The sequence below is a fragment of the Apteryx rowi genome, unplaced genomic scaffold, assembly GCF_003343035.1.
Source record: "Apteryx rowi isolate R43461 unplaced genomic scaffold, aptRow1 scaffold_88, whole genome shotgun sequence".
NCBI classification, from domain to species: Eukaryota; Metazoa; Chordata; class Aves; order Apterygiformes; family Apterygidae; genus Apteryx; species Apteryx rowi.
Window position 1 is genome coordinate 183,838 of NW_020451182.1, and position 12,162 is coordinate 195,999.

General features: G+C 50.7%; 1 protein-coding gene across 1 annotated transcript in view; it reads left to right on the forward strand.

The window, feature by feature from the left end:
- Window positions 1-12,162, forward strand: part of LTBP2 (latent transforming growth factor beta binding protein 2) — an 87,612-nt gene that overhangs the window by 39,761 nt on the left and 35,689 nt on the right. Inside the window, exons 4-8 of the mRNA XM_026090778.1 lie at window positions 1,485-1,666; window positions 3,195-3,365; window positions 4,991-5,191; window positions 5,884-6,149; window positions 7,855-7,957. Of these exons, the coding sequence (XP_025946563.1) occupies window positions 1,485-1,666; window positions 3,195-3,365; window positions 4,991-5,191; window positions 5,884-6,149; window positions 7,855-7,957 (923 nt within the window). The remainder of the gene's footprint in view (window positions 1-1,484; window positions 1,667-3,194; window positions 3,366-4,990; window positions 5,192-5,883; window positions 6,150-7,854; window positions 7,958-12,162) is intronic.

The window sequence follows — 12,162 nt, forward strand, 5'->3', positions numbered from 1 at the left end:
CTGTACTCAGGGCATCACTTCAGCCAACTCTGCCACACTCATCAAATGAGTGGGGGGGTCCACATGAGGCTCCTTTTGAAAATACTGCCCATCTTACAAGACAAAACAAATCAGGCAACTTCATGGTTTTCTGACTAGCTCAGCAGCAGTTCCCACCTTGACAGCATTGTTCAGCAACTATACTCATGCCTGTCACTGGGACATTTGGTTTACAGCCAGTGCAAACTACAAGTTACTGAATTGTAACTCTGTGCTTGTACCGCCTCTTTTCAAAAACAAGCACCTGGTATATTAAAACTGATAAATGGACTCCAGAATAATAACCCTGGACTGCTACATTCAACTATCATGCAGAGCAAACTGTCCTGATGGTGCCTGAAGATGCTTTTGAGGCAAAAGACATCTTACCTGTTGCACTTTTGCTGGAAAGCAGAAGAGTGCTGCATTGCATTTCCTGGTGCACAGGTTGGAATTGGGGCAACTATCAGGGTATTAGGTTAGTGAGAGGATCACGCTCATGTCACAGAGGTGAGGCTGGTCAGCGTGGTCTCCTTTTCCTCATACCTCCACAAAACAGGCATATGCTGGAGCAGAGGAGATGTGGGTGAGAGACTAGGAGTAGCTGTCTCCTTTTGAGTGTTTCCAGACTGCCTTTCTTGTTGCCTGGTGTTGAAGTAAGGGGAAGATTTCAGCACCATCATTATTGCAGGCATTTGGGGGGGGATTGTATGAATGTATTAGGCAGGAAAGTGAGCAGCTCTTGAGCATGATGGCATGATTGGCAGCGGTTCTGCATGACAGTCAGGGTGTCATGTGCTGTGGCAGCATGATGTGATGATAAAGAGAGGGTTTTTTTGGTGAGCACAGCATCCTGCCAGGCTCAGGCACTCCACAGTCTCAGTTTTGTGCCAGAGCACATGACAGCCTCTGCTGTGCTGCTGCAGTCAGCTCATCACATGGGGCTGTGCTCTCCCCAGAGAGCTGGCATGCCTGGCATGGCATGTGCCCGATGCCAAAGGCTATGCAGAGGGAGAGAGAAATTGGTGTCGACTCTGCTACTCAGGCTGGACTGGTGCTTTTGCTGAGATTTTACCAAGGGGAGACAAGTTTAGCCAGTGCATTATTATGGAAATGTCCTTTTGGTGACAGGTCTGTCAGCTGTGCACTGTCTTGGGAAGGCGATGAGCTGATGCTATCTTGAAGAGGGCAGAGAGTGAGGCAAGGCAGGCCTTCTGGGAACTTTACTCTGATGGGACAAGGAGGAAGAGGGAGAGGGTCACAGTCCCTGAAGTGAGGTGCTGTCGTTGTGATGACTGGAAATGGGTGAAGAGTGGCACCTTGCTCATGTAGACAGAGCTTTGTGTCAAGATGGTGGCCCAGATAGCCTGGCAGTGAAGGTTGCCACAGGGCATCCTGTTAGACAGGCACTGTGAGTCAGCATAGTTACTTGTGAGGAATATCGATTCATTTTTTCTCTTCCACAGGACTCAGGGCAGAATTGGCTCTCCTGTCTCCCCCCAGCACACAGGGCCTTCACGGACTGTCCGGCGCTACCCAGACAGCAACGGTCACCTCATGTCTAATGCATTCCTCAGTGGGAATGGATATGAACAGAGCAGCTCTGGACTGCATGCAGTTTCCCAGGAGCACACGTTATCTCCAAGGGGTAAGGCCTCCAGGGCTGTCAGTCTTTTAGGGGCTTCCTGTTGGGGTCTCCTGGAAAAGGGCAGTGATGTGAGTGAGGACAGTTAAGGGGTGGCAAGCAAACTCCCAAAAGGCTCCAGTCACTTCTGTAGCACCTTGGAGGTGGAGAGGGGAGAAGAGAGCCCTGCTCCAAGGAGGAGAAGGAAGCACCATGGAGAAGGATTAAGGACTGACGAAAGAACAGTAATCATGATCTTGCCAAGATGGCTTACTGCAACCTGTTGTGAACTGCAGAGTCAGGACAACAAAGGGCATCTGGATTTCCAGAGAGTAAAGCTGGTCAGGGAGGAAAGGGAAGGTCAGCCTACACATTGCTGAGCTTGAGGAAGAAAGAGATCCCACTGAAGGAGGACACAGCAGGGGAGCAGAATGCTGATGACAGGGAAGAGAAGGCATGGGGATGTGACAGATGCCTCCTAGAGGTGTAGAGCATCACCTCAGCACATTGCTCTGAAGGGGAATTTCCTCAGTCTGTAGAAATGGTGTCTCCCAGCATCTCCCTCTGTTTGAAATGCCCTCAAGGTCAGATTGTGTAACCAGCATCTAGTTTTTCCCTTTGGCTGCCCCCTTTATGCCTTCTGACATGAGCAGGGATCAAGCCAGGCTGCTGGAACATGTGGTTTCTGAGACAGAGTCTCAGAAGCTCCCCAGCTAGGACAGATGAAAACTGTCTTCTGCAGCTTGGCTGCCCCTGAAGCTGTGGTTACCGAAGGAGGCATCATGGCCTCATGTGGCATCTCAGCCCTTATGAGGAGGGCTGTGAGCCTGATTTAAGTTGTAAGCTGAAAGTAGGAGGTGAAATGGGAAGTGTGTGTGTATGGTGGGGATGCGAGCACAGCAAGGAGTGCACCCACAGACACTGCTGTCTTGCAGGGTAGGGATAGAGGGCTCTGGTGTCGAGCCAGCTAGTTCATGTTTATGCAACATGAATGCTTGTTGTCCATTTTCCTCAAGCCTTCAAATTCTCTGAGTGTGATTTTCTCCTTTATCTAATATGAGGATGGTAAGGGAATGGAGGGGAGGTGACTGAAGACGTCAGGGGATGTTTGCAGAGAGATATTTATTTTCTCAAGGCCAGATGCTCTCTTTAGTGGATACCAGTGTGGCTGTCTGCGTGGGAAGTCTTTCAGTGGTGTAAGAACATCCAGGCTCCAGGCTTCTCAAGTGGATTGAGAAGGAATRTTGCCTAAAACAGAAAAACACCCTTTTATACTGGAATTAGTATGTGTCTCTCTTCATAGGGAGTTATGCCAGTTTAACTGAGCAGACAGAGCATGTTGCTGGTGATTTTCCRCATGCTAACAAACCCTTAATGATGCTGGAGCAGAGGACCAGGCAGGAGTGGGCAAGGGGCAAGAAGAGACATTGCCCAGGGCTGTGGTCACAGATCCCTCCCTGCTCTGGGAATGTTTTGGAGCTAGAGATGCAGATTACCCACCCCCTGGCCTGGAGAAGCTGCTTTCACTCAACACTGCCCTTTTCCTTCACAGGGGCCAACCTGACAGAGAAGATTAGGAAAATAAAGATTGTCTTCACACCCACTATCTGCAAACAGACATGCCAGAGTGGGCGCTGCTACAACAGCTGCGAGAAGGGAGACACCACCACTCTTTACAGCCAAGGGGGGCACAACCATGATCCCAAGTCTGGCTTCCGCATCTGTGAGCACCCGAAGGCCCCCAGCCCATCTCCTTCCCTGGTTTCCCACTCTCCTCCTTCTGCCTTTCATGTCTTTAGAGACTGAGGGGTTGGGCTATATGGGGATGGGAGGAGACAGTCTTTCCCTGAGCATAGAAAGGTGTCTCCTGGAGTCTTTAGGACTTACACCATCTCTGTCTCTGGGGGAGCAAGACAGACCTTACCTCATTACTCTCTTTCCTGGGCAGGCAATTTCAGTTTCCATCCCACCCCAGGTAGGGGGAACATGTGTGTTTCAGTCAGGCCTGCAGCCAGGCCTCGCCTCTGCCTCCTTCTCAGAGCCAGCTCACTGCTTTCATTGGCATCCAGTCTTGGGGCTGACTTTCATCACCTAATTTCCTCCTGTTCTCTCTTTTCACTCACGTGGCAGCCAGGAGAGCTGGCTGCAGGTTGCAAGCTGTTCCTACAAACAGGGCTGCTGAAACCTCTCCTCACCTTGTAGAGCTGCTGGGATTGCCTTTTAGGTCACTGTGATACCCACTGGGTTGGGCACATCCTTTTGGAGCCAGTTGGTGAGAGCAGCCCACAGGACCCCTGTAGGACTCATCCTCTGAAAGTCTCTGTAACTCTCAAGTCCTTCAAACACTGAGAGAGTGCAAAGAAAAGTCTGGTTGTGGTGCAGACTGAGTGATATGGGATTCTAGGAATTTCTGCCTAGACCCCAGTCCAATGATGTGTCTGCTCATCCCCCCAGCCTGATTGCTGGGCTTGAGCAAACGAGCTCTGAGCAGGGTGGGAGTTCATCCCCTGGGCTGAACCTGAAAAGCCATCCTGGGATGTGCAGCAGCAATGTCTCATCTCAGGCTGAAATGAGTCAGGATGACCTGTCAGGAAACCCTGTGCCTTGCCTGAGTGTCACTCACATTGAGAGAGATGCTGGGTTACTCCAAGCATCTCATGAGGCCAGAGAAGACATCATTTCACTTTCATTTGTGAAAGCTTTTTCCGAGTCTGTGCATACAAATTGCTCCCAGTTCTTTTGTCCCACTCTATGCTTTACCCACTTCAGCTGCTGAGGGAGAGGCTCTGAGTGTACGGTGCTCTGCCTGTTCTCATCTGCCTCTCCCACTCCACTGAGCTCCCTTCTGGGCTGGGAGTAAGAAGCCTGCCAAGTGAGGAAGGGGCATAAAACCCCTTGATGCCAAGAAAAGGTGTTCTGCTGACTCAGCCACATGCTGCTGCCATAGCTCCTGCCCCATTCCAAGGGATCCTGCTGGTGCCTGCATTATCACCTTGGCTCTGTGGGGCTTCCCTGCAGGGCATGGATGCCTCATGCTGGCCATGGTCCCAGAGACCAAGTGAGAGCTTATCGTCTTCAACCCATGACTCCAGGTCCATGTTACAGCTCAGGGAGAACCCTGGTTTCTCCACTTGCTGCCTGCTGGTTAGTGACACACAGCACAGATCCCAGGCTTGCCTCCAGGCTGCTTACTGCAAATGCAGGGCCTGGCTCAGTCCTGGATCTACTCATCGGCTATTACAGGGTTAGTGCCAGGCCAGTTCCAGCTGTCCTGCTTCCCACAGCCACTCATTAGCTAGAGGCAGTAGCTCAGTTTCTTTGCTATGCAGGCCTCTCTTTGCCTTGCAGATTTCTGCCAGATCCCCTGCCTGAATGGAGGACGCTGTGTAGGCCGGGATGAATGCTGGTGTCCCTCTAATTCCACGGGGAAGTTTTGCCACCTGCCRGCTTCCACTCTGGAAAAGAAGCAAGCAGGAAGAGTGCCAAACACCATGGCCAGTGGCTCCATGAAGCACTCCACATACACACTGCCCCTGTCCAACCAGCTGGGTGAGTGTGACCTGGGCCTCCAAACCCTGGTTTCTCAGAATGTAGAGGCACCTGTCATAGAGAAGAGTCCTACAACTGATGACTTGTGCTTACAAAGCCATGGCCTGACCCTCATGCCCTGGGGACTGGAAGGTTACTGAGGCAGTGAATATGGGAATCAGGGAGTTCAGGAGGAATGCTGTGGGGATGAAAGAGGAGCAAGGGATAGGGCTAGCTCTGGCATGGGTGAGAGAAGGTGAAGCTGAGTCAGTGGAATTAGATTAAAATATCATCCCTACCACTATTTCCTATGTCAATGGCTCCCTGTTGATGCTAGTTTCCTCTGCTAGAAGCCCAGGCTTCCCTTAATTCTTCTGAATCCTCCTACTCTGGCTACTTCTCAGAACTTCAGGGGAGCCATCAACAGGCCCAAGGAGGTCAGTAGTTCCCTATGTTTGCCTTTTCAGGGCAGGTTATTAGAAAAGTGGCTCCCTTAGTTTCTGAAGAGCTCAGGTTGCTGGAGAAAGCTTTTGGTAGGTTTGTCCTGTTAGCAGGCCAGATAAGTGTTTTTTCTTAGACATAGTCTTCCTCTAGATTTCCTGGTGGTGTCAGTTTACCTCTCCTCCTTCATGACTTTGCTAATGGACAAGATGCTCTTCAGGTGCCAAATTGTTGCTAGAGTGTCAAAACATTGGTATAAACTCATCTTCCAGCTTCCTTAAACCCTTCCCTGGTGAATGTCCACATCAACCACCCTCCAGAAGCTACTGTGCAGATTCACCAGGTGGCCAGCGTGCGGGGCGACTCAGAGCTGTCAGAGGAAAACAGTGTGGAGGCAGTGGTGGTGCCTCAGCTGGCTGCGGTGCCGTGGTACACCTACACCAACAGGAATGGCAACAACATTGGCACAGAAAGCAGGCAGCAGCAGAGACCTCCAGATTTGATGGGGAGGTGCTTTCGGGAGGCTCTCCATGGACAGGTAAGGGATCACCTGTCAAGTTTTGAGGTCTGCATGCAGATACATTTGTTGTTCTTGGGTATGGGTGCATTTACATGTGGGGCAGTGAGTGTGGCCTTTCATTGTGTGAAGCTGTTCAGCATGTCTGAATGATGTGTGGGCAGCACCCAAGTGCTGTGGGCATGGGCAGCAATGTGCTGTGTGGGTATTGGAAGGAAAATCCTTTTTAGGACCCAACAGAGAGACCACAATGTCTTGCCCTGAGCAGGCTGTGCCCTGGGGCAGTATAGCCCAGACCTGATAGCTTTCACACACAGTCTCATTTGAAAAAGGTGCCCTATTTATAGAAACATTTACAGCCACGCTCTGTGATTATTGTAGGAAATGTATAAAACATAGGAAAATTCCTTTCCCTCTCACACAATAAATGAAAGTCTGATTTCCATGGAGCGTTGCCTTCCTGGGCTGCTTGGTCAGTATTTGGGAAGCAAATGCACGTGAGGGGCTTTCTCACCCCTGTCTCGCAGTCATCATAATTTCTTATTTTGTCTTTCCCCATATGTTTCTATTGCGTCACTGGAAAAGTGTCGGAGGTTTTTGGCACCCACAAGAACACTCGTGAATTCCCCCAGAGCAGCTTGTTCTCCGTGAGACCCCCAGTTGGGCAGGTTGAGACTCTGCCTCCTCTACATTGCTCAGCAAACTCAGCCCTTTCTCAGGGCTGCTCCTGGTTCCTTTCCCATCATTTAGTCATTTCCATCCAGGACATTTCTAGCTGAATAAATTCTCAGCAATTCCCTAGCACAAAAATAAATGAGATCAGACCCTAAACATTTCACAAAGGGGCTGGAAAAGCCCTGTCCCTCTGTGAGGAGACRACAGCTCTCTGACCCTTGGAGCAGGTTTGCCTTCCAAGTGGCCAGCTTAAAGATGCACTTAGAAGCACTTTAATTTTCTCCAGCAGTTCCAGAGGGCTGTGGATGAAGCTCTTGAAAGGGGCAAAGGGGAAGGAAAGGATGCCCTTGCTGTGCTCACACCTTTTTTAGCTATCACTGGGTCTGTGACCGAGAAGACTGGGTGATGGTGAGGAGCCCGGGCAGAAAGTGTTTGTCTCTTCCCTCTTAGCCTGAAGCCAAGCTGACTGGAATGTGAGCACTGGGCATGCGGCCATTTCTCATATGGACGAGGGCCAGATTTGGCCTGTGGACTGCGACAGCTCAGCTCTAATGGGGAARCCTGTAATCCAGAGGGCCTTGCCGGGGGGAAGAGAGACACATTAAGCAAGTGAAAGTGCCTGACTGCAAGCTCCCCGCAGGGCTGGAGTGGTGCACCCATTTTCTGGCTAATCAGCGTGTGGCTAAGAGCAGGCACTAGGCTGATCCTAGGGCTTTGCTGGGTGATATCATCTCTGATTTGTGTTCTGCACTGTTTGATGTTCTCTTCTCCTCCAAAGGGGTGCAGTCAAGGGAGTTTCATGCTTTTCTGTCTGTAAAACTGTTTACTGTCTTAAACTCTATCCCTGATCCTGCTGCGTCCCTGTGGGGAGCGGTGCTGTGAGGATTGTGTTAGCATCTAACCCCAGGCCATAGTCCCCCATGCTGACTCTGCCCCCACCTTGTAAGCAAGCCAAAGCTGCCTTCCTCCTTCTGCAGTACCTACAAAGGGCAGATGCATGGTTCTCTTCCTATCACGGAGAAGCCTGAACCCTCTGGTCCTCTCTCTGCAGTGCGCTAACCCTCTGCCAGGGCTGACCAAGCTGGAGGATTGTTGTGGCAGTGTGGGGCTCTTCTGGGGTGTGGACAGGTGCCTAGTCTGCCCCACTCGACCAGGTAAGTGCTGCTGCAGAGAAAGGCTGCCTCTGTAAAAGGCACCAGGGAACTGCCTGCAACCTCTGCAAGCAAAAGAGATTCAGCCAGGGCCAACAGGCTGCTTCAAACAGCTGAGGAAGCACAAAGCAGGGCTGCACATCCCAGGTGCCGTGGAATGTAGGTGTCCTTTGCCAAAGGCCCTCAGAGAAGGAGAATATATCTAACATGGTATGCAGGGTGGTATCTGCTCTGCTCCGGCCTTAGCCCATGCACCAAGGAGAAATGGTCTGGTTTGGGTGCTGGCTCCAGGCTCAGCGCTTTCTCCACAAGCCACCTCTGTAAAACCCCAGTGCRGCCAGTGGTTTGATCTATGCCAGATCTATTAGGAGGGAGAAACAGGAAAACAACGGCCGTGGTTTTAGGAGGTGCAGTCCTCGATTAGTTGAGAAGGCTGCAGACTCGGCCCTATAGAATTATGGGCCTGTTCTAGGCCCAACACGGGCTTGGCAGGGGCTTTGGAAACAACACTACATCAAACAATTGGCAGGAGCGCACCCAGAGTCCATTCCAGGGGCACAGGAATCCAGCTCTATTTCTTCTGCTCTCAGGAGCTGGACAGACTGATCCAGCCCAGAGACGGGGGATTCCTCAGCTGCTTCGCTGGGGCGCTAGGCTGTCACCATGGTGTGTGTGCCTTAGGATATTCCAAGATCAAGACCCCACCTTGAGAGGGGAGAGAGACTCTATGATTCCAGTGCTGTCTGGGGCATCTGCTCCACAGCCCTCTTCCTGGGCAGGCACAACCACATGGTGGTTCCCAGGTTCAAAGCCTGGAGAGGGTGGCTGGGAGGTGGAGGTCCCAGAAAGGCCATTTTGGCAGGATGTGCCCCAGACCAGGGGAAGGTGGTGAGATGCCCTACTGACAAGCAAGGTGTCGTAGTCTAGCTTGTCCCTCCTTCAGTCTTCCTCAACAGGAATGTGGAATTGGCAGCTCCGGATGAGCTAGCAGGCAGGCAACATGGGCTGGGAGAGTACTCAGGCTGGTGGTGGGATAGTGGACACAGCCCATCAAACCTCAGCTCCACTCACGTATTCCAGAGGAACAGTAGGGAGCCTGTGCTGAAGGATTCCTTGCTGGGAGGAAGGCCCTGTTTAAACCCTCACAAGAGAGGTCCAGTTCATCCTGTGTGCACATCTTCCCTCAGCAGGACTTGCTTTCTGCCTTCGTACCCCAGGGCCCTGCTGGGACACTATGCATTGGCCTCAGAGGCATGGCTGGCCTAGAGACGAAGGTGTGGAGGAGGGGAGGTGGTGAGCCAGTGTAAGAGCAACTGCAAGGACACTGTGGCCCCTGCAGCCAGAGGCATTGCTCCATTGGTCCAGTGTGGGGCAAGGTGCTGTCCTGTGCCAGGTGCAATCCAGGGTGTTACAGGGAGACTGTGGCTCAGCTTAGGCAGACAGGGATCTTCTAACCTATTTCCTGTCTAGCTGCCCCATTTCATCACTGTCTGGTTGCTCGATCTCTTGCCTTCACTATACAGAAAGACTGAAATAAACAGAGCCTGTGACCCAGGACTCTTTGACCCCTGAAGATACCAGAGACATTCAAGGCAGCAGGTTTTGTGGAAATGTGATGTTGGTGCCTTCTAGCTGTGCCCCAGAGGTTGTCCTTCTTACTCACATGTACACTTTCAAGAGCTGTTTGCATCTCTGTCCTCCCTGTGCTGCCTTAATGCAGTTCCTCTTCAGTCAGGGGTAGAGCTGGCTGGAGCCAAATTCCTTGCAATCACAGACTAGATTGTCAGCATCCTGGGACCCAGTGCAAATCTGAGGAGCTCTGATTACTGTGATTTTTCTGCTCTGTAAGACTCTGCTGTGGCCTCGAGCCATGTTGTTGCTTGTCTACTCATTCATGTGCCAGCCCTGAGGGAGACTTAAGCATATGCAGTCTGCGGGTGACCAAATGGTTGCTTGGTTCAGTACAAACAAGGAAATGCCCCGCACAGGCCTCAGCTCCCTCCCCATCTTCTCATGGCATTCTAGCATTTCATTCCTAATGAGTGCCTGACCTTCATGTCCCTGATCACTGCTTTCTCCTCCCTATCTCACAGCAGTCTCCCACCCACCCTATTTCTCTGTGATCCCTCCATCAGGAAGCACCGGGTAAGTTTAACATGTTTGTTAGGTTGCAGATGGCTGTAAAATTTCTGCATCTCCTTCCTCTCTGTGCCAGGATGCTAGGTATCACTCAGCAGTCATGGCCAGARCAGCAGCTTCACTGGACTTAGATCTTCGGGCTTCAAAATGCTTCTGTAATCACAGACTTCCAAGACATAAAAACGGGCATGAAATACCCATGTATGTTTCTTGAAGTCAGCCAGTAAAGCGAATGCATTTGAGAAATGTCTGCTGCCAGCAGGTGCCACTTCCACAGCTCAGCACCTGCACTGTGTCCCAGCAGCAGCTGGAATGCAGGAGACGGTTGTCGCTGCTGGTCTTTGTTGAGTGGACAGATGCTTTTCTGACTTTTTTCAGATTAATTCCATGGGGATGTGAAAAATGGATCCCTGTGGGTCTTCCATCTTGCTGTGCCACAAGGAAATCCCATCCCCAGTCTCCCTGTCTTTGGGCTATACAGTTTCCCCTTGGAGACCAAATGACTCTTGTTGATATTGGCAGGAATTCAGACTAGTTGAAGGGGCCATTTGCATCCTCTTTTAATGGTGTGCAAGTTTCTTCTGCCTTTGCCTACCTCTGATTCACTGCTCTGTAACCAGCCCCACATGCAGGAGACCACATGGTGCAAGTGAAGGAAGCCGTAAAGCAGGCATTTGGTGAAGCTAGCTTAAGAGAGCCATGCTGTTGTGAAGTAAGAACCCCAGACTGCTGGCATGCTCTTCTCTGGAGTGTTGTCTTAGCATGTGAGCGATCTCACCCCAGAACGGAGCCAGAGAAACAGCCCTTTCTCCATGATCTTAATGCTCTAATGGAGCCACTGACTACTACAACTTCTTGTAGCCCTGTGCCTCCTCTGCCAGGGCTCTCAGATCTACCTTTCCAGCGTGAAGGCATCACTCTGCATCATTCCTACCTGTAAACCATGACCCACAGTTGTATCCCTTCTATCTCCAGGTCCTGCTGGCTTGTATTTTGCTCACCCAAAGTCACTGAACTGTAGTTCAGAGACCTGGTGTCATATGTACAGAGGTAATGTCCGACTGATGTTTTCAGCTTTCTTCTTGGCACTGTGGTCTTCAGAGAAAACTCCTTTCTGCACTGATGTGTCCTGGGGAGGTGTACTCCAGAACTAGACTTGACAGCTCTGGGAATTTCAAGCATTCCAGCAACCAGAGACAGAAATGGCAGGAGCTAGTTCGGTGTAAACACTTACAAATGTACAGAAGTGCAGCCAGGCAAGAGCTAGACAAATGGAGAACTTGTTTGGATTGACTGACTGCCCGAGACGCTGATTTTTAGTAGAGTCTGGATATGTCCGGATGTCTCTGTCGACTGCAGCTTTCATGTTTGGTACGTGTTTGTGTGCAGAAAGACATCAGAGAAGAGGAAGAAACAAAGGCAGGCATCCATCCGAGCAAGCCTGCCATGACCAATTCTTGCTATTTTTCATATTTTACCTAACATCAGAAAAAGCTAAGGCACTTGAATCCTAAAGAGAATATATCTAGAAGCTGAGTTCAGAATGAAGGTAGAGATGGGGTGTGACCAGACCAGGACATTCTGTAACAAGTGTTGCATTAGCCTCAGAGGTTGTTGGGCTTTGTCTGGGCTTTTGGCTGTCTGGTTTGCTCCTGGAAGGGTGCATATTGTTAGGCTTCTTCAGAGAAGCACACATAGAGAAGGGGCTTTAAGCAAGCTATAGCAGAGGATGCCGGGAATTTTCTGTTGCTTATGTAAATGAGTGCTGAAGATGGGATCTCCCGGATATGGGAGATCAGAGACAGACTTGGGGGAGGGAGAGAGCAGAGAGATTGCTCTCTGAGCTGTTGGGGAAAGGTGGTCACTGAAAATGTGAAAGAAGGATGAGCTAGAGAGTGGGCTTGGGGTAAGACAATACACCTATATGCTGTAGTGCAACTATAGTGCTTGAGCTGAGAATGGAGATTGCTGGATGAAATGTATACAGTTCTGTATACACTGTAATACAAAATAAATCAGACTAAAATGTCTAATAACCCTCCGGGTCTTTAATACTCAGAAGAGGCCTT